Below are 23,997 nucleotides of genomic sequence, written 5' to 3'. Positions count from 1 at the left end.
GCTGTCTTCTCTAGGGGCCCTACCAGATCCATGGCTATCTGTTTGAAAGGAACCTCTATTATTGGAAGAGGCATCAAAGGAACCCACAAGTGTGGGCGAGGGCTATGTAACTGACACTCCGGACAAGAGGTGCAGTATCCCCAGACATCTTCATGTATTCCTGGCCAGAAGAACCTCCGCAGGATCCGTGCTTGGGTTTTCTCTACCACTAGGTGTCCTCAAAACAGGTGACTGTGGGTGAGACTCAATATGGCTTTTTGATTTTTTATGGCACCAGAAGTGGTTGTATCTCTTGCTCCTGCATTTGCACCACGCGGTACAGGAGATCTTTCTTCACTATAAAGTAAGGTCCGGGACCCTGGACCTTCCCATCCACGGGTATCCCATCGATCTTGGCCACCTCTTTCCTGGCGTTATCATATCTGGGGTCCTCCACCTGGTCCTGCCCAAAAGTCTCTCTCCAGGGACTAACTTGCCCAAGCTCCCAGGGGCCGGCTTCTGCTTCTTCCAATGGCTCGCCGCCGTCATGGCTGGGGGCAGCTTCTGGCTCACCTTCTGTGGTGGAAGTTTTTCTGTTGGCTGCTCGCATCCATCTGCCTACTAGAGAGGTCTTCTGGCCCTGGGTCAGGATCCGGGTTCCCAAGGCCTTCCTCTCTCTTTTTTGTCTTCCAGGTCTTTTGGGGGACTGAGAACAGATCCTGAGAAATCTCAGCGAACATCAGGGGTTGACATTCCCCGGTGACAAGTTGCTGTCCTCAGGGTCCCCACCTCCCTCCAGCCTCTCCGGGGGGAGTAAATTATCAAACCCTGGATAATCCCTCCCAATGACTATAGGATATGGGAGTTTAGGAACTACGCCCACAGTCACCTCAATGGGGTTTCCCTGAACCTGTATCTCCGCTGGGATGGTGGGGTAATGGCTCACGGCCCCATGCACACACGTCACTGCTACGCATTTGGCTTGTAGCAGCTGACTCTTTTTTACCAGCTTACCCGATATGAGGGAGATAGGACTCCCAGAGTCCACAAACGCTGTAGTCTCTGCTCCATTTATCCTAACTGGCCTGATGTAATTATGCGGGGCTAATGCGACCCCCACTAGGTGGATAAGGGAGCATGGAACCTCCCAATCCCCCAAGTTACATTGCATAGGCTCCTTGGTGCTGGGATACTGTGCTGCTATGTGTCCCCACTCCCCACATGCATAACATCTATAATTGCTTTTAATCACTCCCCTATCCCGGGGGTTAGGGGGTTTAGTCCCAGAGTTCCCCCCACTCAGGCCAATCCCTTCCTTCTGGGGTCCCTGCTGGTTTTTGCCCCCCCCCTTCTTCCACCTAGGACTCCCCAGTGGTTTGGCTGCCCAACCTTCCAGGGTTGGGGTCGGGTGTTTGCTTCGAAAGAGGCCTTGCTTGGGTAGTCAGGTCAGTTCCCTGGCTGTCATTCGTCTTTCTACCAGTGTGATCATCTCGTCGTACGTGGACGGATTGTTCTGGCCTATCCATTTGCGGAAATCTGGCGGCAGTCCCCGCATGTAATGGTCTATGACCAGGGTTTCCAAAATCTCCTCCAGCCTGCACATCCCCGGCTGTAACCACTTCCATGCAAGGTGTATGAGGTTGAATAGCTGGGACCTCGGGGGTTTGTTCTCCTGGTATTTCCACTCATAGAACCTCTGGGCCCTTACCGCTGCCGTTACCCCTGATCGTGCTAGGATCTCTGCCTTCATACGGGTATAGTCAGTGGCATCCGTGGCAGACAAGTCAAAGTAGGCCTTCTGGCCTCTCCACACAAAAAGGGGTGAGAATGCTGGCCCACTGTTCCTGGGGCCACGCCTCACGCTGAGCAGTCCTTTCGAATGAGAGGAGATATGCATCTACGTCATCTCCTGATGTCATCTTTGGCAGACAACCAGTGGCCCTCAGGATTCGCGTCCAGTCGGACCCCCGGGCCTGGGTGGTGAGGATCTTCAACTGGTCCACCACCTCTCTCAAGAGGGCACGATCTTGGGTCACCTGGCTCATCAATAACTGATTGGTTTCCTGTTGTAGTCGCATAGACTCCTGTTGTGCCATTGCCTGAACCCAGGTGGCCTCTTGCTCGGCTGCTGTGGCTTGTACCAGAGCTCTTACCATCTCCTCCATTGTGGTATAAAGCAAACAAACAAAAACCAAACCAAAACAAAAAATCCAAAACCCCAGTGCACTTTTTTTTTTAAACCTCTTTCTTTCGCCACTCTGTGAACGAAATCCCACTTCTAAAACCAGCTGTGACCAAGCTCTGTCCTTGCCTCCGTGGGTCCCACGTTTCCTGGCGGATTTCGCTAGCCTCAGAGGCTCACTGTGACCCTCCACGTAACCCTTTTTTCTCTAGAGACAAGGGTCACAGTCTAGTGAGCCATTTTCATCATAAGCCAGCGAGGGAGGTGAGGAGAAGTTATCCTTTCTTGCACAGTCTCTGTTGTCTCCCAGTCTCAGTGATTAAACAGGGGGCAAAGGTGGGGGGGGGAGCCCGGGCCCACCCTCTACTCTGAGCTCCAGCTCAGGGACCCTAATAGTATCAGCTATGGTAGCTGACCTTTTAGGAACATGACATGTACAATTCCCTAGGCTACTTCCCCCACAGCAGCCCTCACTTCCTCAAGCTCCACTTTACCCTTACCTCAGGGCCTCCTTCCTTGTGCCTGATATGGTGTGTACTACTCAGCCTCTTCAACTGCACAACTTCTTCCCACAGCTCCTGACATGCACACCCACCTGACTGACTGGGAGGCTTTGAACTAGTTTCAGCCAGCCCCTGATTGGATTCAGGTGTCCCAATCAACATAGCCTTCTCCCTGCCTTCTGGAAAGTTCTTAATTGACCCTCGGTGTCTTAATTTACCTGGAGCAGCTTCCATTTCACTTAACCTGGTACCAGGGATTTGTTTATCCTCAAGCTAATATATCTATCTCCTACTACTTTTCTATAGCCATCTGGCCTTGTCCCGTCACAGTAGCTACACCTGTAGTGCCTGTACTTTACACACCATGGCAAGTATAGACCTAGCCTAAAAAAATAAGCTCTTACTGCCTTCCATGGTAATTGGTGTTGAAGGTTAGTTCGAGTTTGGTCCCAGGTATCCTTCTGGTTGAAACTTGCTTCATGTCCACACATGACATACCGTCAGAAGCTGTTTGAAGTGTGTTCAACAGCTGATGTCAGGTCTTGCTCATGGTCTAGGCTCAACTCTGGGTGGTGATGGGACAAGTGGCTCTAGGTGGTGATGGAACAAGTTGGCTTTCTTCTCAATGTGGATGGGAAGTCCAACCCATGTCAACTGACTTGATTTATCTGTATCCCCCATCTGTACTATATACCCCATGGCATGTGACCTGCAGAAACAGGAAGTATCTACTGGTATTTATTAAGTAGACACAGCATGTAGCTAATTGTCAGCATTCGCTTCTCTTTGCAGCTGATCTGAACTTAACTGATGAGCCAACTGACCCAAGATCGAAAGAAAGACCCTAACTGTGCTGTGGAGCAATATGATATCCACAAGCAGCGAGCCTATAAGAAAATTTTAGATGCAATGCCTGGTTTGTGGAGTTTAAGATGTGCCAAGCACTCCTGGGAGAAGATTAAAGCATTGTAGAGTTGGTGCAAGAGATTCCCTGACACATTAATCATGGCTCCAGTATAGAAAGATCTTTCTTTATGTCATTAACTGAATGTAATTTGGGGACTTAAAATACCAGCTAAGTCTTCCTGCATACTGAAGAGCTCCCAGCTCCTGACCTCTTGTGGGAGTGTAGCTGGGAACTTGTAAGAGCAGGATTTTATAATTGCACTGTAAGAATTAATGTACGATTTGATTTCATCCTGCTAGCCACCCTTGTTGAATAGCAAAAAGGAATAACCCTCTGGGACTATGAGATTCTGTTTTCCATATGCATTAAAAATTGGGCCCTCTTTAATTCTTTGTTTTAAGGTTTACTTAGTAAGAGACAGGATTCTGTATTGTGTCTATGTTAAGTAGATTAGAGGAACATTGAAGGCCTGGGTCTCAATGTAAATTGTCTTGGTTATTGGTTATAAAACTTAGCAAGGCTTAATTTGCAATGCCTTTTTGCTAAATATAAAATACTGTACTACTGTTTGTATTCTCAAAGTCTCTGTAAACGACGGGTTGGTCTCTGTAAAAGACTGTTTGTGGAATGCATGCATCAGGAAAAGATAAAGTGTGAAGGCCATTGTTAACCAGATGGTCAAGAAAGGAGGAGTGAAGACACTTATCGAGATTTGTTGATGCCAAAGAACCATCAACAAGCATCCATGATTGAGGAAGGACAGATTGATGACCCTGAGGTGGAAGTTGGCACCCCTAAAGACAATTGATTAAATCGAAACCAGGACAGGATGACTCTCTCAGAGGTGTCTGAGTGCCTTCCATGTAAAATCAAAGTGCCCAATGGACTTCTTTTACTCCATTTTTGGGGTAAAATCTCTGCTTGGAGTTGGGTTCTTGCTTTGGATTTTTTAGATTTTTACCTAATTTCCTTTTTTGGAGGAGTGTGGCAGGAGGGGCTTGGGTCGAAGGGGAGTGCCAGTGTTGGGGGTGCCATTTTTATGGTGGAAAGGGCTTTTTGAAGAGATGAATCTTTAGGAATTGATGTGTGAAAAGCACAGTAAGATCCTTACATGAAAGTCACAAGTGTTAAATATTGTACATATCCCCAACTGATCCCTGCTCCAGTAAGAAAGGGATTTGGGGGGAGGGAGAAGAAGTAGATGCTAAAGTAAACAAATGGCTACTCTTAGCTTCCTGACAGAAGATAATGTATATGCATTGATTGTTTGCTGAGAGTCTCAAGTTAAGTGTATTGCTTCCCCCTTCTCAGAAGCATGGATCAGATAGAAAAAAATAAAATCTGACTATGGCATTTAGAAGAGATCAGTATAGAGCAATAGCCAAGGGACTGCACTGCTGGTGGAGTTTTAGGCTTGCCCACCTGAACACTGAGCTTTTGATGGAGAATTTGGGCAAAAAGCACATCCTGTATTTGTAAAACTTCTCCTGAATGTAATGGGGGCTCTTTATGTGCCATTGACTCTTGTTTCAGCTGCTGGCAGTTTCCATCTACTCCATTCCCTGTGGAAGGGAACAGCTTATGTAAAATTCATAAACCATTTACCTCATTCTTTTTAGTTTTGCTTGATTTGGACACAAACCCATAAAATCCTTCTTTGAATGTATCTAGGAAAATAAAAGCAAGTTCTGTTTCTCACCAGAGGGATCAGCTCTTGGCTGTGCGTAGCTCTTTTCGATGGTTTCTAGTGTTTGTTGGTCTAACAGTACAGTGTAATGCTGAGGTTGTTCCCATTGTACATTTAAAATATTGTTCTACCGTCCACAATCTGATCTTTCTTGTTGTATCTCTTTTCCTGGTATTTGAACCATTAACAGCATTTTCTTGCTGTGAGATGAAGAGCTAGTACCTCATTGTCATATCTGTCTCCATCTTTCAGTTTCATTCTCAATTCCTTCCTCCCCTATTCAGTAACCATATAACTACTTTCCATCTTTCCTTAAATTCCTTTCCATGACAGTGGATTGTGTATATTATGTTGCTGCTTGCATCACTGGTTCCAGCCACTCTCTTAAAGGCTCCTCTTCCCCTCTCCTCCCTCATGTAAGGACTGCTAGCGACATGAAGCCCTTTGTGCAGATTTATATGGGAAGACCCGTAGATGAGAAATGAGACCTATATAATGGGTATGTGCACGGCTGGATTCACAATCTAATGAAAAAGGGCAAATACCTAAGAATCCTAGGAGACTAAAAAAGAAAATAGTATCAAGCTTCACTGCCCAGATTTGGTTCAACAGCAGAAACTCAAGCAATGGAGAGACCACCAGCAATCCAGAGCTGTCCTTGGAAACAAAACATATTTTACAGGTCAGGAAATACACATTCCCTTTATACATTAACTTCCACATTGATGCACCGGGACACATTACTACTTTATGCTACACTCGTAAGATTATGATAAGGAGGCAGAGCTTCAGATGAGGTAAATTAGTTTATCACAGCTGAGGATCTGGCCCATGGTATTTATTTGTATGCATGCCATTTCAAGGTCTAAATGATACCAAGCAAAGTGAAACAGTTCACTGTTGATTTGTAACATAAATTTGTGTGTGTCAAGTGCTAATGAAAGGTGCTGGATTATCACCCACAAAGCTTTTGAAGAAAATTAGGACGCCGGTTCCACAGAGGGGAAGAGTTCCTGGGGACGAAGCAAAAGAACGAAAAAGCTGAAAGACAAATTCCTACTTATCTCACAAGTCAGTTTCTATGGAATTAGGTTGGGGTTCTGACTCCTCAACCATTTGCATAAGGTGGCCCTGCCCCACATCTGATTGGCTCATGGACACCTCCCCTCCCACCGAGGAATAAACAACAGCTAGAGCAAGTGATATTACGAAACCACAATATTTTTAGCAGCTGGAAATGAGACGATCCAGCTCTATGTGAGCACCATTGAAAAAGCTTCCAGCTCCAGTAGAGAGCCACGGAGCTAAATCCTGCTGTTTGCTGTGCTGGGTATACTGAGGATGAGGTTGTGCAAGAGGCCAGAAGGTGTTTTTTCCACCCCAGCAAGCAGCAGGTTCTAAACACCTGATCTGAGTGTTCTTAACAGGTAATAAGCATGATAGAGTAACTGCAATACCTGAGTGATGTTTCCATTGTGCAGAAGCACGCAAGTGAGTATTTGACTGCACAGCTTTGCTTACATCATCCTGATCTCACTTGCATATGAATAGGTGTGCATGGGAAATTTTTGGTCTCTTTCAGTATTCTACTGTATGAGTCTATTTGTGTCAATGTAGTGCTTGTGAAAGGGGTTGAACTGAAAACCTAAGACACTGACAGTCTCTCTTTAATCAGAAACCAGATATATCCTTGCCATCTGGCCAGGACCTGCCCTGACAATATAACTCAGCCTGGATCTGGGTCTCCCACCGCTCAGGTGAGTGCTCTAATCTCTCTGGCCAATGATTTTTTCATTATTTATTCACAGCGGAACAGCTTCAACAGGAGAGACTGAGGCAGCCCCACATCAGACTATCCCATAGCTCAGTGGTTAGGACACTCGTCTGAGAGATCATAGAGCCCTGTTCAAATCCCTTCTCCCCCTTAGAAAGAGGAGGGATTTGAACAGGGGTTTTCCTCACCCCACATGAGTACCCTAACCACTGGGTGAAAAGTTATGAGGGAGGGCTGTCTCTCCCTCCCAACCTCCATTTTGTGTAAGCTCACCTACAAGAGCCCAATCAGTAGGTGAGCTCTAAGCATGCTTACAGGACAGGCTCTACAAGTGAGTTAGGCAGAGGAACACCTATCTTCCCCAGGTTTGTGCATTGCTGTGGGGCTTAGGCATGTGGACACTTGGCATGGGGCTGCGGTGTGCACAGGCACAAACATTGGCACCTAGGGAAATTTTACTGCAAATGTTTAGGTGTCGAGCAAGTTTAGGTACCTACAGAGATTGGGGCAAGTGAGCGGGAGTTTGGCAACTCCCAGCGGGGCCTGATTTGGGATTTAGGCACCTAAAGTGGCAGGTGCCTAAGTCCTTTTGTGAAGCCAGCCCTAGGAGACTGACTTACTGCAGACAGTCGGCTCCCTTGAATCAGTGCTGAAAATGGTTTGTACTTGTGCAGAGAGAGTTCTTGAAGCTAGTCAATCTCCCAATATAGATAGGACTCAGAGGCAATTTCCTAGCATGGGTAAGGCTTAAATGACAGTTATGGTGGTAATTCTTAAAGGGTGGATGCTTCTTGACTGGGAACGAAGTCTTTTCAGACAGCTGATAGAAACTTTCAGTCATTACCAACCTGGGCCAGGTTTAAACCAGCAACTTATAAGTGAAAGCCTCTCTAGCCCATTAGTGATCCTTTGATTTAACTGGTTCCCTGATCCCCTTAACCAACCAGGCCTTTTGTTTTCATTGTATTGATATTTTGACTTATTTCCTGGGACTTTTTTCAATGTCATTCAATTCTGGAAATCAAATTGAATAAATATTGCAGCTCAACTGAAAAATGCTCAAGGTAAGAAGTAGGTATTTTGTTGTAGAAAACAACTGGTAAGAGGAGATTGTAAATTATTGTCTTCAGTATTCTGAAGTGGTAACAGCTGTAAATTCCTTGGCTTTTCCCAACGCTTATCATTACTAAATCGATCAAAGGTGCATTTTGATTATCATTCTGGACACAGACAGCCATGACACATTATAATCTTCCACAGCCCTGCATTTATTCAGTACTTGCTTCAGGACGAAATTAATATCCGAAGGCTTGATCTACCTGGAAAACTTATATCAACATAGCTACAGCCCTCAGGGATGTGGAAAATCCACACACCCCCTGAGCACTGTAGCGATACCAACTTTACCCCCAGTATAGATGCAACTAGGCCAATGGAAGAATGCTTCTGTCAACCTAGCGACTGTCGCTCATGGAAATGGGGTTCCTACAGTGATGGACACGCCCCTTCTGTTTATGTCTATGCTAGGGGGCTATGCCGGCAGAGCTACAGTGCTGTAGCTATGCTGCTATAATCCCCATAGCGTAGACATGGCGGGAGTCAGAATGATGGTTGTATTACCAGTCAGGTGTCCTTTTGAACAACTTGCTGTCCTGGGAGCAACATACTCAGTTTTTAACTCCATGTAATGCTTAGGAAAAGGAACTATAACAGAAGGTGGAAGTTTGCCATGGAGATGGTTTTTACTACTACTTACTGAGTTGCAGGGGCAGCGAGTTGTATATGGAGGGAGGAGGTGCGTGGCAGCAACCCACCCTCCTCCGGTAGGCGACTCCAAGTTGACTCCGGGGGGCTTATCCTGGCTGGACCTCCTGAGCAGCAGCCTGGGGGGGCTTGCGTAAGTGTTGGGCTGGGGAGGGCCCCTCCTCCCCCAGAGCTCACTGCTGCCAGTGGGGAGAGGGCTGGGGGAAGTCCTCCTCTCTGGCCCCCCACCCCAGTGCAGCCTGCCTGCTGCACCCCAAACTCCTCATCCCTGGCCCAGCCCCATGACTTACACCCCCTCCTACACCCTAATCCTTTGGCCCATCCCAGAGCCCAGACCCAGAACCCAAACTCTCTCCCGCATCCAGCACCCCACACCCCCTCCTGCACCCTAACCCCCGTCCCAGCCCAGAGCCCACACCCAGCACTCCCTCCCAGAGTCAGCACTCCTCCTGCACCCAAACTCCCTCTCAGAGCCCACACTCTGCACCCCAACCCCCAGCCCAGAGCCTTGCACCCAGCACCCAAACTCTGTCACAGAGCCCACACCCCTCCTGCACCCAAACTTCCTCCCAGAGTCTGCACCCCAAACCCCCTTACACACCCAAACTCCCTCCTAGAGTCTTAGGTGGGTGGGGGGCAGGACTTGGACCCATTTTAGGCACCACCAAAAATTATACAAACCTGCTGCCCCTGCTGAGTTGTAAAGAAGGTACTTGCTACTTAGTTAGATCAAAGAAACAAAATACCTAGCATAATGTTAAATTATGTATCAAGTGCTTCTCAGCTGTATTGACTGATGACAGCTCTTTCCTCCCTTTCCCCCACGTTGTTCGTTCCTAAACTACAGTCACAAAACAAATACATCAGATGCTGAAAGTACATGCCTGTATTCAAATAACAAGCTATTTGCTTCATGAGTTATCTGATATACACTATCTGGTAAGAGACACACCTGATATTTATACATGTGGCCTGGTTCCTGAGAAAGAAAGGATATATTGTTTCCATGAGTAACCTGTAGAAAGGACTGGGATCATGTTACTACAGGATCAGAAAACACGGAAAATACAGCTTCTGAACAGATACATTCTAAAGGGTATCTGATAACAGTGCAGTATTTGCACCACAGAGGGGCTAGATGGGCTCGGTGGTATACAAGGGCCAAAGAGCTCCTTTTGGTGTGGAAGGGAGCAAAGGTGAGCGAATAGGCCCTTAAACCAGCCAAGAGAAGGATGTGTTGGTTACTTATTATGCCCTCCTCCCTGTGATCTTGGGGGGTTGGAGGCAGGAGGGATATAAGATTGGAGAGGAAGGAAATGTGGAGCCAACTGCTCTCTGCAATGTGCTCCTCTCAAAAAAAAAAAAAAAAGGAGTACTGGTGGCACCTTAGAGACTAACAAATTTATTAGAGCATAAGCTTTCGTGAGCTACAGCTCACTTAAATATCAGATTTACTAGCATTTAAATCGCCACTGGCTCCTGCTTACCTTAGCAGAGGGGGAGACAATGGCAACATAATTGCTGGCTGACTACATGAATGCTCCAAGCGCTGTGGGCTTTGGGAGCTGATTTCCAAAATCCCCTGGGGCTCTGCACCTTGCCTGTGCAGATATATTCCCAGAAGGAGATTCTGTTGGGTTTTCTGCAGCTTTGTAGTAGCAAAGTTTTCCAATCACTCTTTCCCCTTCTATGAGGGCAAAATATAGGCCTGTCTGTGGTATCATTGGGATATCTGGGTTGGGAGCAACCTCATTATTTCTATGCCTTGGGGCCAAGACAGTTGTAGCAATCCAAATCTGATGGAAGGGGAGATTGACATTACATTACGCTTTGACAGGTTTCAGAGTAGCAGCCGTGTTAGTCTGTATTCGCAAAAAGAAAAGGAGTACTTGTGGCACCTTTAGAGACTAACAAATTTATTTGAGCATAAGCTTTCGTGAGCTACAGCTCTCACAAAAGCTTATGCTCCAATAAATTTGTTAGTCTTTAAAGGTGCCACAAGTACTCATTTTCTTTTTGCCATTACTCTTTGGTATCCCCTAGCAACTGATTGTTCACTCTAACTATGGAATGGGTGCAGGGATTGTTCATTGCCTCCATGTGGGAGGAGTTATGCAGAGAATTAGATTGGAGCAGTGGGTGAAAATGCTACAGACTCTTCTCTGCTCTTGAACCTTGACTATCACCTTTCAACAAACAGAAAATGTGTAGCCAGGTTCCAAATAACTGACAGCTGGGTTATTACTGAAATTCCTGGCAGTGTTGGCCCAACTATAATTACAACTTGGTGAGCTTGTGCACATTATATTATTGAGAAAATGAACATTTGGACATCAAATTATTTATCTTAGGCCAAATCCTCAGCTGGTGTAAATCAACATAGCGCCATTGGAATCAAATTGGAGCTAGAGCAATCTACTTTAGCTGAGGATCTGGCCCCCATGTTTAATCACATATGAGACTGCTCCACCATTTATCATAGTAAAATAAATGGAGTGATGCAAAGTTTTATGGAGAGCTCCCCCACATCTCTTTTTGGTGTGTCCTGGGCCTGTCTGCGTCTGTGGGTAAAGAGAAAAAAGAAGCCAAATTTCCAGACCTTCCAGGCAGCCTACCCAGCTGCTGCACAAGTAGAAAGGAGTGACCAATCCAGCTGATTTCCCATTCCCCTCCAAATGAGAGGAAGAGAGAAAGGTACTATTGCTAATCTAACTCAAAAATCACCTTGAAGTTCTGAGAGACCAAGCTGATGGCATGTTGATGTATGCACAGATGTTACTCAGTTAAATGTGCACTTGGTTACAGTTACTGAGGCTGTGCAGCAATCTGAACATATTAGCAGCCAAGAGAACACTAAGTTGCTGGGAAATAACCCATGTAGCCACAGAGGATGCTTCTGAAAACATGTCACACATGCACCTTACCTGTTTTAGACAGGAATACTGTCTTTCCAGGTATCAGAGGGGTAGCCATGTTAGTCTTATGCTCAAATAAATCCATTAGTCTTTAAGGTGCCACCGGACTCCTTGTTGTCTTTCCAGGACATTGCAATTACCTCTGGCTCTGATTCAGCAGAAAATATCCAAGCCCTTCTGACTTTTGCAGACCTCAGAACACAACGGCTGCTGGCTTCCAACAAAGCTAAATTACCCAGCAGAAAAATCAGCCTTGGGATGAATAATTAACCCCCCTAACTCTTGCAGGCCAGTACTGAGGAGTTCTAGACTTCTGCTTAGAGGAGAACAGCTCATAAATCTCCATTTCCCAAGCTCTGTGACTACCTATACTAGGATCAGTCCCCACCTCATCATTGGAGTGGCACAGACTGGAGGAATTCCTATAATACTAGAGCAGAAATAATTCCTCTACTTGGAGGGGACTAGCACTCTGAGCTTTCATGTGAGGAGAATATAGGGAAGATCTTTCTGCCCCATCATAGTTCTGCTGCTGGTTAGAGTTCTGCCTATAGCAGTGGGAGGGTGAAGTGGGGCTTCCCCCATCAGAGGTACTGCAGCTCCTGTGACAGTTTGAGTTATGGAAGGTCACCCTTCTGGCTTCCTGCTCCCTGGATCATGAGTTTTACAAGGTGGAGGAGATCTTTAAGGCTATTTCAAGCCATGTATCTCCTTTCCATTTATTTCTTTGCTAATGTAATTTAACATTCAGTCAGCCAGGGAAGAAATCCCCTATGTTCTGATATTCTCAGTGAGACACCCAATGCAATTCTAATGAGCCTGATTACCCAATGTGAACATTTCAGCAGACCTTGCAGAATCCATCTTAAGCAATTTCAAAACACCCCCTGCTCCCCGGTGCCAAGATACAACATAGTGGGATCTCAGTTACAAAAAGGAGCTGCTTTTCCATCTCAGTAATGGACAGGAGTGCAGCATCCCTCTGGGCTTCCTCCACGGTGACAGAAATATGAAAATTGTGCAGCCATCAGCTGAATTTTGGGACACAGCAGGGAGGATCATGGGAGTCTTACACCTCCACCCACAGTTCCTCCAGCCTCATAGACCTATCACATAAACTGGCATGAAAATTGCCTAAACTGACACGAGTCTGGGATCTGTGCCCAAATTGTAGTATGCTGCAATTAGTTCAGCAGAGCCCTGTGTGGGCCTATGGCTCAAATACAATAGTTTACACCAATACAAGTGTGGTCATGCACACAATTAGTATAAATTACATCCATATATGCTATATCAATTCAGTTTTGGGTATAATCAAGTCCTCTCCTGCCTTCTTCCCCCTTTCCCCCCAAAGGCACAGATTTTGGAAAACAAAGTAGAATTGTGGGAGAGCTGCTGTTATTTTGTACCCCCACATACCGACCCACTTTAAACCTAGTGTCAAGTTACTCCCTTTGAACAGAGGCATATAAACATCAGGAATATATACTATGTCTTCGTAAATCACACCTGGATCCGTTTTACAAACTAGGAAAGAACATCGGTAATTTCTCAGGCGAAGAAAGACAGGTGAGATTATAAACTGTCATTATCAGATATGTCACTATCAGATATTTTTTAAAAATCACAAATATTTGTTCTTGGAGGCACAAATGTTTTGCAAAACTCATCAATAGAAAAAATTGTTAACTACTTTTTAACTTAACTGAAATATTTTTGTTTAGATTTAAACATTACAGAGTTTGCAGCTTCCACATTGCAACAGGGTTCTACAATGCAAAAGAACCAGAAAGAAAAGCTGATTGTCCTTCAGGAGTTGTCTACATGGGGAAATTGATCCTCCCAGAATAGTCCCCCATGTGCATACTCTATTCCAGACTAAAAATCACTTTATTCCCAAAGAATTAGTGGGTTTTATGAGTGCACTAACTAATCTGGAATAAAATTACTTTTATTATGGAATGAGTGTCCACACAGAAACATCCAAAGAGTTACTGTGGAATAGCTTTTACAGAATAGTTTATTCCACAGTAATCATTCTTGTCAATTTCTCTGTGTAAACAACCTATTAGGTCTTGATTCTGTAATCAGATTGATGTGAGTGATCCCCTGCTTGTGTGTAGTTCGCCAGGGAGCAAGGTTCATTCTGGTAGATCTAATTGCAGCACTGGGGAAAAAGGGTTTTCAAAGCTGCCTCACACTTTAATATCTAAACACAGCTTAAGGTATGCTTTAGGCCCTGATCCTGCAAGAACTTATTCACATACTTAAATTTATGCACTCCGAGAAGTCCTGTGACTTTGGTGAGACTGCTTAGAGTGTGTAAAGTTAAACAGGTGCATATCTTTGAAAGCTGAGGGCGTTAGTTTATTTTCCTTGTCCAAGGTGAATTAAATGCTAAAAGTAGAGAAACAGTATTAATGTAAAAAATAAATCCCATTTAAAAACCCTCAGTTCTAATTACCCAATGTAATACAGATAATTAATTGATTTTTAACCTGACAATGTCATTTAAAAATAAACTGTTCAGGAATATCTTTGAAATCTTCAGTCTGCTCTTGCATGTAACTCTTTACTTGAGTTTATAAAATCCCATAGTCTATTACGTTTTTTAAAAATTAACCTCTCTCAGTTTTCCAAGCAATACTGCCTTTGATGTAAACGATTAATACAAACCTAGCTTCATTCATTAGACAGGCCTAATAGGCTGATTTCCAGCGATGTCCTAGTATTTGCTGGACCTACTTTCCAGATGCCCTGGCCTGTTTCATTTGCTTTGCGGTGCATCGTTCCTTTCTTTTGTTTGTTAACCTAAACATAGGCTGATTGTTTTCGGGGACAAGCCTTGGAAGACATTCGGAAAGTTCCAAACGAATCAAAGGGCTGCTAGAATAAACCAGATCTGAAGACGAGATTAGACACATTTATTCATGTTACCCTCTGGAAATTGACTGGCTTGGAGATTTGTTGTTCCCAGCTGATGAGATATACCCCGCGGGGGGGGAGGCGGGAGAGAAAACAGTCAGTCTCTGTAGGCGGAGCTTGCATGTCCCGAGATCGAGTTCATCTAATGACATTCTCACACCAGGCAGCGTCTCACGTTTTCCCCGTTAGCTCATCTTCTCCTGGAGCGCAGCGCACATAGAATCAATGAAGAGAGCGCAGCTCCCTCCTTTCTTCATTCCTCGATAGCGCGCCGGGCGCTCTCTCTCTTTGGCAAAACTCCGGCCAAGACCAGCGGCGAAAGTCAATGGTGTCGAAACCCGTTTGCCCTTGAGGAGTTTGCTTCCTCGTTTGTCTTTGTTTGCGTGCGTTTACTAAGCATGTGTGAGTCAGATGCAGGGAGTGAGTTTGCCTACATGATGAAGTTGATAGAAAAAGGCAAGGTAAGGAAAATGGGCCCCGGCCACGACGCCTCGGAAGGCTATTTTGGGTAATCCCCCTGCTGGGAGACCCTGGGAAGGCACAGCGTGTCGGGGAGGCGGCTGTTTCCCCCATTAGAGCTCCACTGGGGATGGCGGATAGATTTGACTGTGCAAAGTCAGGACATGTAGGCAGGGCTGGGTTTCGACTCGTCAGCCGTAGCTTTGCCTTCGCTCGCAGAGCATGCAAAGCACAAGGTGTGGGGTAGGGTTATTTGCATTCCAAACGCTTCACCTGGCGAGTTGCTGCTAAAGCCTGGATTAGCTCCAACTCCAGCGGCTGATTTCCGTGGGGGCTTGAGCGGAACGAACGGTCTGTCCGAGCACAACCAGATCGCGACTCAAGCGTGAAGCTGATGGGATGAAACTCAGTCCCTCGGGCAATGGGTCCGAGGTCTCCTCAAAGCCCGTGGACAACGGGGACCCCTCTTGATGGGCAGTCGCAACCGGCACCAAGGCTTGCACTCCTTACGAGTTCACGCGATCGGGACGCCTTTTTTTCTTCCCCACGCTTTCTCTGGGCGCTGCATGGTGGCGCCTGACGGGGAGGGCGGAGAAAGGACCCCTCCAGGGCTGCCGTCTAAACTCGACTCGCGCCTATCGAGCAGCTCAATTAAATGCAGCCGTGCCACTGCTTTGCGAGCGTGAGCGCCCAGCGCCGCCCGGCCAGCTGCTGCCTGGGGCAGCGTCCGCTCCGCCTCCGGCTCCGGCTCCGGGCTCGCCCTTAGAATCCGCACCCAGGCGTCAGCCCCGCTGGGGGCGCCGCGGTGCGAACAGGCCTTCGGCCGCTGCGAGGTGACTCCGCGAACGAGGGCTTCCCCGCCCGCTCAGCGGCTCTCCCTGGAGGGAGGCTGGGCGCGGGTCCCCCCCCGGGCTGAGGCAGGCGCGGGGAGGGGGATTCCCCGGGCTGACTTTCTTTTCAAACCGAGACCGCGCGGTTGAAACTGCCGTGGGTCCGCCCCGACTCCCCCAGCTCTGCGAGCCGCGCGTCGGGCGCAGGGGCAGGAGCTCGTCCCCAGGAGCTCAATGGGAATGACGGGAGCTGACACAGCGGCCGAGAGATGCCGTCCCGCCCAGCGCCCGGGTGGCGCCGGAGGCAGCTAGACCCTGGGTGCCCCAGGAGATCGGGGTCACGCATGCTGGATCTTTCAAACCCCCGCAAGCTCCCAAGGTGTCGCCTCATTTTGCTGTCGTCTGACTGATGACGCAGGAGGACTGAAAAGATGTACGCACATGCTTCACTTTTTAACCCTGTGACTAGTCCCATTGAACTCAATGGCCGTGCCTACACTGGGGGGCAAGGTGTGTTTTTAATGCTTGTTCTACTCCTAGGGTGGACCAGGCAAGCTGTCCTTTTCATAGGCTGGCCGGGGGCGGGTAAACCCTAGGCTCTGCACTGGTGTGCACCTTCCCTAGCTAATGTGTGAAAACTGCAACTTGCCTTGTCTACGCTAAGAGTGTAGCATGCATTAAAAACACACTTTCCCCGTCAGGTAGACATGGCCTGTGAGGGCACTCACATGCTTGCAGTTAAACGTGGATAAGCCTTTTCAAGATTGGGGCCTAGGCCATTAGTAACACACTAAAGTATTTGGTCTCTGAGGGCTGATGGACCCAGCTACATGCTCAGGGGTGTGAAAAATCCACACCCCTGGGCAGATTGTTAAACCAACTTAAATCCCCATGTAGACAGCAACAGGTCGAATTCTTCGTTGACCTAGCTTCTGCCTGTCAGGGAAGTGGATTACCTGTGCCAATGGCACAGCCCCTCCCCTGGGCATAGGAAGCATCTGCACTGAAGCACTAGAGTGGCCCAGCTACAGTGTTTTAAGTGTACGCAGAGCCTTAGGCTTTTATCTGGACTAGTCAAAATTCTGACATTGACTTGCTGCCTCATCATTCCCTTACTGCAGTGTGTGCAGTGTATAATCCTCAACGGAACAAAAAATGAATGTGGAATTGTCAGGGATGTTCTCATTTCAACCCTTTGGGGGAAAAAGAAAAGGAGTACTTGTGGCACCTTAGAGACTAACAAATTTATTAGAGCATAAGCTTTCGTGAGCTACAGCTCAATGCATCCGATGAAGTGAGCTGTAGCTCACGAAAGCTTATGCTCTAATAAATTTGTTAGTCTCTAAGGTGCCACAAGTACTCCTTTTCTTTTTGCGAATACAGACTAACACGGCTGCTACTCTGAAACCTTTGGGGGAAGGGGCACTAAAATTGGTGAATTCTTCTCTGAAGCAAATGGTTGTTAAAGATCTCTGGAAGAAAAGTCTGTGTAATGATTATAGCGGGGCGAAGGGAGCTGGGAGTTGGACTTTTTGAATTCTATCTGCCTGTGCCAAATTGTGGCTGTGTGTGAGATAATGCAGATACTAACAGTGGCAATGCTTTTTTTAAATGCGGTTGTTGTTTTTTTAAGGCCACAATTGGTGTGGTAATGCTGTAGTAGAAAGATAGCCATGCAGCGGGAAATGATTCAGAACTTGCAGATATGGCTTGGGAGACATGGCAGTGTCTGCATCTTCTAAAATTTTACAAAACAAAAAACCAAACCCCTCCTTGTATGTGATTGACTGAGCGATCCTTGCATTATCATCACATCTGACTTGCTTTCCCCAAAAGCCTATGCCATGTTTTATGATAGTTTAACTATCTAAAGTACTGGGTGTGTTTCAGTCTCTGGAGGGGATATTTTTCAGTCTCTTCCTCTTTTTATTCTTAAGGAGTGTTCGACTCTTTGTACATACTCAAAAGTTTTGTTTCAGTTATCTTTATGGCATTATTTTTTTCTCTGGTATGATAGCTGTAATTATTAATGTTTGGGGTGAGGGAAATTTCTCTGCCTCTGGTACAGTTTCCATTTCTCTGGCCAGTACTATGAGCCCAGCTAAGGGGGATTTGTGCCTGGTGCTCTATGGCTCAGAAAGATAATTCTGAAGACAAATATTTGCCGGTCATGGATCAGATTGCTCTAAATGATGTGCATAATAATTGTTTCCAAGGGAAGGAATCGCCTCCTACCCTTGAACTGTCCTGTAAGCAGTGGTTTCCCCAGGAATTGAAATTTGGGGGCAGGGGGGGCGTCAGGGCCGCTGAGGGGTGAGACTGAGGGTGAAGATGGGCTGTATAGCACCATAGTAAACACTGAAAAATGTTTCATGAACATTTTATTAGATTTAACTCCTGTTTTAAAATCATCACACAAATTAAAGTTGGCTACTCTAGCCTTCTGTGAAGCACTACGTCTACATCCTTCTTGGTTTCTTGCTATAATTTTGCACAACTCTGTTAATGAACTTCTTGAATGCAGTGGGTTCATCTTCAGTGGCTTCTCATGTGTCAGGTACTTCCATTCCTTCAATTGATATGGTCATTAGTTCACTCACATGATCAGGCAGAAGGTGACTTCTTTCAGAACACACAATTCTAGTCAATGATGAAAAAGAATGCTCAACTGTAGCTGTTGTGACTGGAAGTAGCAAGAGATGAATTCCTACTTCTTTCATCCCAGGAAACATAGCACAAAGATCAGGTCAAGCCACTAGTAATGATGGTAAAGAAGAAGTTGAAGTCAAATCTTCATTCATTTGTCGTATGATATTCCACTCTGTGTTCAAATTCTCTATTCTGTTCTGGTCACATGGCAGCCTCATTGCTGGTAGTGCCTCACTCCACTCAACTGTCAGTGTTTTATAGGACAGGCATCTGTAAAAGCTACATAGAGGTTGTGTAGAATCTAGAAGTCGCGGTTGCAGATTTTTAAGAATCAAGTCTGTGTACTTTTTCAGTTGTCTTAACAAACACTTCTTGTCCTCTTCACTTAAGGATTCAATATAAATGCCTTCATTAGTCAACTTCTGGATTGAAGTCTTTGCTTCTTCCAGTACTTCTTCAATGGATAGCTCTCTGATTGACCCAAATGTTGCTTCTGTTGCTGGACAAAGGTCTACTACTGTTTTAGCAGATGCCTGGATGGCATTGTTTAATGACCCAAGTGGTCTCAAGAGTAGACTTAAGAGAGCGAGAATGGCAATAGTCTTCTCTGAATGTAGTAGCAAAAGTAATCCACCAGCCTCAATCCTTAGATCCATGCCATCTTGGTAGATACTTTCCAAAGCCAGTAATAATGGCTGGATTAATTAAGATGACAGCCAAGGATCGCTCATGAGAAAGCCAGAAGATTTTTCCAGGTTGGACTAATATGAACTTCAGTCCCAGTGTATCTTCTATATTTTCCAAGATAGTCAGTCTTTTTGGATTCTTGCTGAAAAAAAGAATATAATGAAGACATTAAATTTATAGCTTTTTAAATGTCTTTTGAAGATTCTGCAGCTTGTACTAGTACTAATTGGAGTAGATGGCCTCTGCAGTGTGTATAGGAGAGACTAGGGTTACACTTTTCTCTGAGCAAAGCTTGTACTCCACCTTGTCTTCCAGTATTAAGTTTGCAGCTCCATCAAATGCACAAGCAGCCAACTGTTTGGGGTCCAATTGACAAGCATTTAACTCTAAGATGTGGGTTGTCACAGATGCAGCCAATGTGTCTTCTATAACTTGCACATCTAGAAATGCATCTACTGGCCTACCACTGACATCAACATAATGTACACACTGACTTGAATGCACCAATGCAAATAGGCATCATCAGCCATGTATGCAAATTTTTTGAATGTGGTGAGAGAGTTCTTCACTTTTTCAACTGTTGAGTTTTTCCACTGTTGCACCGCATGTTTCTAGCCAGTCAGTTGAGTTTCTTGCAGAAAGATAGTGAGCATTTGCTGGTCTTGTTCGGAACCAGTGTTCAACGACAGGATGAACAAGTGACAATGCACTTAACATTGGCCTCCAGTTTGCAGTGTGTGGTATCTCTTGCTTAAATAGAAAGTATGATGCCACAGCCATGTCTGTTCGCATGAACTGTGTTGTGTTTCCAGCATTCTTAACAGCATCATTAAGTACTCCTTAAGTGGGCTTTGAAAGTGGGCTTATAAGGCTTTCTGCATGTTGATGCACTCCAGAGGCCTGATGTTTTGCTGCCCTTTCATGTAGCTTTGCTGATCGGTCTGACAAACCAAGCTCCTCCACTTTTACCAGTTATAGCATTGGGAAGCTTTCCTTCTTCATAAACTTTTTTGCAAGAGGTGCACCAGGAGCCATCTTTTGTAACTTCAATAAATGGGAGCACTTTGACCAAGAAAGGTCGGGAACTGCCTGTAGGTTTTGGAGACACTGTTTCTTCAGTAGGTAGCTGTATTTGTGCTTCGGGCTGGTCGAATGTAGATACGCCACTTGAACCTTCAGATGACATGTTGCTATATTCTTGGTTCTTGATGTGTTCTTCACCTTGGTTAGTTTTTGAGGCCTTCGAGTGGAAAAATTGTTGTATTGTTTTTTGTCTTTTCATTTTCACTTTGACCTGTAACATTTTAAAGAGATATGAATAAATTAAATGTTTTGTTAGGATAATACAAATTTAACATAAGGATAATGCAAAATACACCAAAACACATAACAGATCTAGATTTCTAAAAAAATATACATTTAAAAAAATATATTTAATTTAAATTGACTTTTGAAAAGTAAGCCATCATGGGATAAGAGGGAAGTCCTCTCATGGATCAGTAACTGATTAAAAGATGGGAAACAAAGGGTAGGAATAAATTAACAGTTTTCAGAATAGAGCAAGATAAATAGTGGTATCCTTGAGGGGTCGGTATTGGGACCATTACTGTTCAACATACTCATAAATGATCTGGAAAAAGGGGTAAACAGTGAGGTGGCAAAATTTGCAGATAGTTAAGTCCAAAGCAGACTATGAAGGGCTACAAAAAGATCTCACAAAACTGGGTGACTGGGCAACAAAATGGCCGATGAAATTCAACGTTGATAAATGCAAAGTTATGCACATTGGAAAACCAGAATCTCAACTATACATACAAAATGATAGTGTCTAAATTAACTGTTAACACTCAAGAAAGATATGTTGGAGTCATTGAGGATGATTCTCTGAAAATATCTACTCAATGTGCAGTGGCAGTCAACAAAGCAAACAAAGTTGGGAATCATTAAGAAATGATTAGATAATAAGACAGAAAATATCATAGAGTCTCTATATAAATCCATGGTACATGCACATCTTGAATACTGTGTGCAGTTCTGGTGACCCTATCACAAAAAAAAATGTTAATTGGAAAAGGTACAGAGATGGGCAACTAAAATGATTAGGGGTATGAAACAGGAGGAGAGATTAAAATGACAAAAAGAAAAGGAGTATTTGTGGCACCTTAGAGACTAACAAATTTATTAGAGCATAAGCTTTCGTGAGCTACAGCTCACTTCATCGAGCTTATGCTCTAATAAATTTGTTAGTCTCTAAGGTGCCACAAATACTCCTTTTCTTTTTGCGAATACAGACTAACACGGCTGCTACTCTGAAACCTGTGATTAAAATGACAGGGAATTTTCAGCTTAGAAAAGAGACTACTAAGGGGGGATATGATAGAGGTCTATAAAATCTTTACTGGTGTGAAGAAAGTGAATAGGGAAATGTTATTTAATCCTTCACATAACACAAGAACTAGCAGTCACCCAATGAAATTAATAGGCAGCAGGTTTTAAAAAAACAAAAGGAAGTACTTCACACAACACAAAGTCAACCCATGGAACTCTTTGCCAGGAGATGCTGTAAAGACCAAAACTACAACAGGATTAAAAAAATAACTAGATAAATATCTGGAGAATAGGTCCATCAGTGGCTATTAGCCAGGATGGGGAGGGATGCAACACCATGCTCTGAGTGTCCCTAGCCTGTTTGCCAAAAGCTGGGAATGGGCAACAGGGGATGGATCACTTGATGATTACCTGTTCTGTTCATTCCCTCTGGGGCACCTGGCCTTGACCAGTGTTAGAAGACAGAATACTGAGCTATACGGACCATTGGTCTGACCCAGTACGACTATTCTTATGTAAAAATTAATTTATAATAATAAAAATGTTTAGTTCAGAAACTCCCCAACATAATGATCTGTCAAGATAGCAACAATGTGAGATAACAACCTTGGCAAATAATGCACTTTAAAAACCTTGGCCTACTAGGAAACCTACTTATATAAGTTTCCATTCCCAGTCACAAATCTAGCATTCTGGAGCAAAGTCACTAAAATTTAGTTCAACAAACAAATATTTATTTAACGTTCCCCTCACTTTTCCCTCTACCACACCCCACTCACCGGTGTTGTCTTTGGTCAGTGGAGACTCAGAGTTCAGAGGTGCTTTCATGTGACTACACCTCCGAGGTGGGGGACAAGAAGGCACCTTGCACATTCCTCCAGCTGCTCACTGTTCGTTCTGGCCACTGTTGCTCGTTGTGCCACTGTTCACTCTAACACACTCTTGCCAATGGCCTGCGCAGTCACCTTCTGCTGCCACTGTGACCTCTGTGAGTTGGTCTCTTGAGGTTGACTCAGTGATTTCAGCTGAGCTCTCAGTGGGGGAACCTCACTGCTAGTGCAGTTTGGGCTATCTCTTCCATAGAAACACTGTCCCAGAGCAGGTCTAAGCACTTAGATCTGATTATCAGTGATTTTAGCTGTAGCGGTCACTTAACAAAACAAAAGATTATCTATGGAGCCTAATCAGCTCTGTTTTTAAACAGTGGAGAGGGGCAGGTCAAATCGTACTTGTGACTCAAGCAGACCATCAAGCAAAACACCTGTCCCCACCCTCTCTTGATGCCCTCAATCAACACAGGCTAAGTACAGTTCTTCTGCCCTTTACTCATACAATAGGAATAACAACATTTCATTACCTCCCTGCATTCAAGTGATTTGTAACCCAACCCCAGCCAAAAACTATCACTTTGGCAACACAGCTGTGTTTGCTGGATACCTAGGTAGATTAGGTGTGAATGTAAATACAATCTGGTCTTGAAGCCTTCCCCCCCCCCCCCCCCAGCTCATCACTAGCTGTCAGGGAGAGCTCATTTAGACTTTGCTTACAAATCATAATTTCAGGTTTCAGAGTAGCAGCCGTGTTAGTCTGTATTCGCAAAAAGAAAAGGAGTACTTGTGGCACCTTAGAGACTAACAAATTTATTTGAGCATAAGCTTTCGTGAGCTACAGCTCACTTCATCGGATGCATTTGGTGGAAAAAACAGGTGCCACAAGTACTCCTTTTCTTTTTGCGAAATCATAATTTGAAATTGTTAGGTTGGCCAACATCACCGAAATGAATGCACTGACATTGTCATAAAAAAACAACAGCTGTATAAGGAAGCTAGTCTATGTTCATACTTTTCAAATCTAATATATTTTTTCAGATACACGTATTTTATCAGACACTGTATATGCTTTTAAAGTGTGTATTAATGCTTCAATTTCAATTCAAATTTCCAGTCCGTCACTAAATTGGCATGTAACTAGTTCACAGAACTGGGGGGAGAGCGTTGGGGAAATCACTGCCTGTAAGGGTTTCATTTCTATCCCCTCCTCCACAAATGATTGTTCTGTGCTGGTAACTGGTGCCAAATTGTCCCATTACATCTATGCAACATGTACTTCAGTGGGTAGCATAGCGTTGAGTGTCAACATAGAATTTGATGGCTAATTTCACAAAAAGTCGTTTTACACACATTATACTTGACTTACATGGGGAGTTGGGATTCGTGAAGAATGTAAGATTGGTAACTTTTCATGCATCCTCTGACCTCTTGATTTACAGGCTTTTCTATGACAGGTTTCAGAGTAGCAGCCGTGTTAGTCTGTATTCCCAAAAAGAAAAGGAGTACTTGTGGCACCTTAGAGACTAACAAATTTATTAGAGCATAAGCTTTCGTGAGCTACAGCTCACTTCATCGGAT

At 44.9% G+C, this 23,997-nt stretch overlaps 1 protein-coding gene across 2 annotated transcripts in view; it reads left to right on the top strand.

Annotated features, from left to right (window-relative positions):
• The first annotated feature begins 14,724 nt into the window (after nucleotides 1–14,724).
• Nucleotides 14,725–23,997, top strand: part of TRIM36 (tripartite motif containing 36) — a 53,277-nt gene continuing 44,004 nt past the window's right edge. The window contains exon 1 of one of the 2 annotated variants that reach the window (XM_038403128.2): nucleotides 14,725–15,097. In XM_038403128.2, the coding sequence (XP_038259056.1) occupies nucleotides 15,035–15,097 (63 nt within the window). In that variant the 5' untranslated portion in view covers nucleotides 14,725–15,034. The remainder of the gene's footprint in view (nucleotides 15,098–23,997) is intronic. The other variant, XM_038403129.2, reaches the window with a different exon arrangement.

This window comes from Dermochelys coriacea, chromosome 5 (assembly GCF_009764565.3).
Source record: "Dermochelys coriacea isolate rDerCor1 chromosome 5, rDerCor1.pri.v4, whole genome shotgun sequence".
Lineage (NCBI taxonomy): Eukaryota > Metazoa > Chordata > Testudines > Dermochelyidae > Dermochelys > Dermochelys coriacea.
Note: the sequence above shows the minus strand (reverse complement) of the source record. Positions and strands in the feature narration are given on the sequence as shown.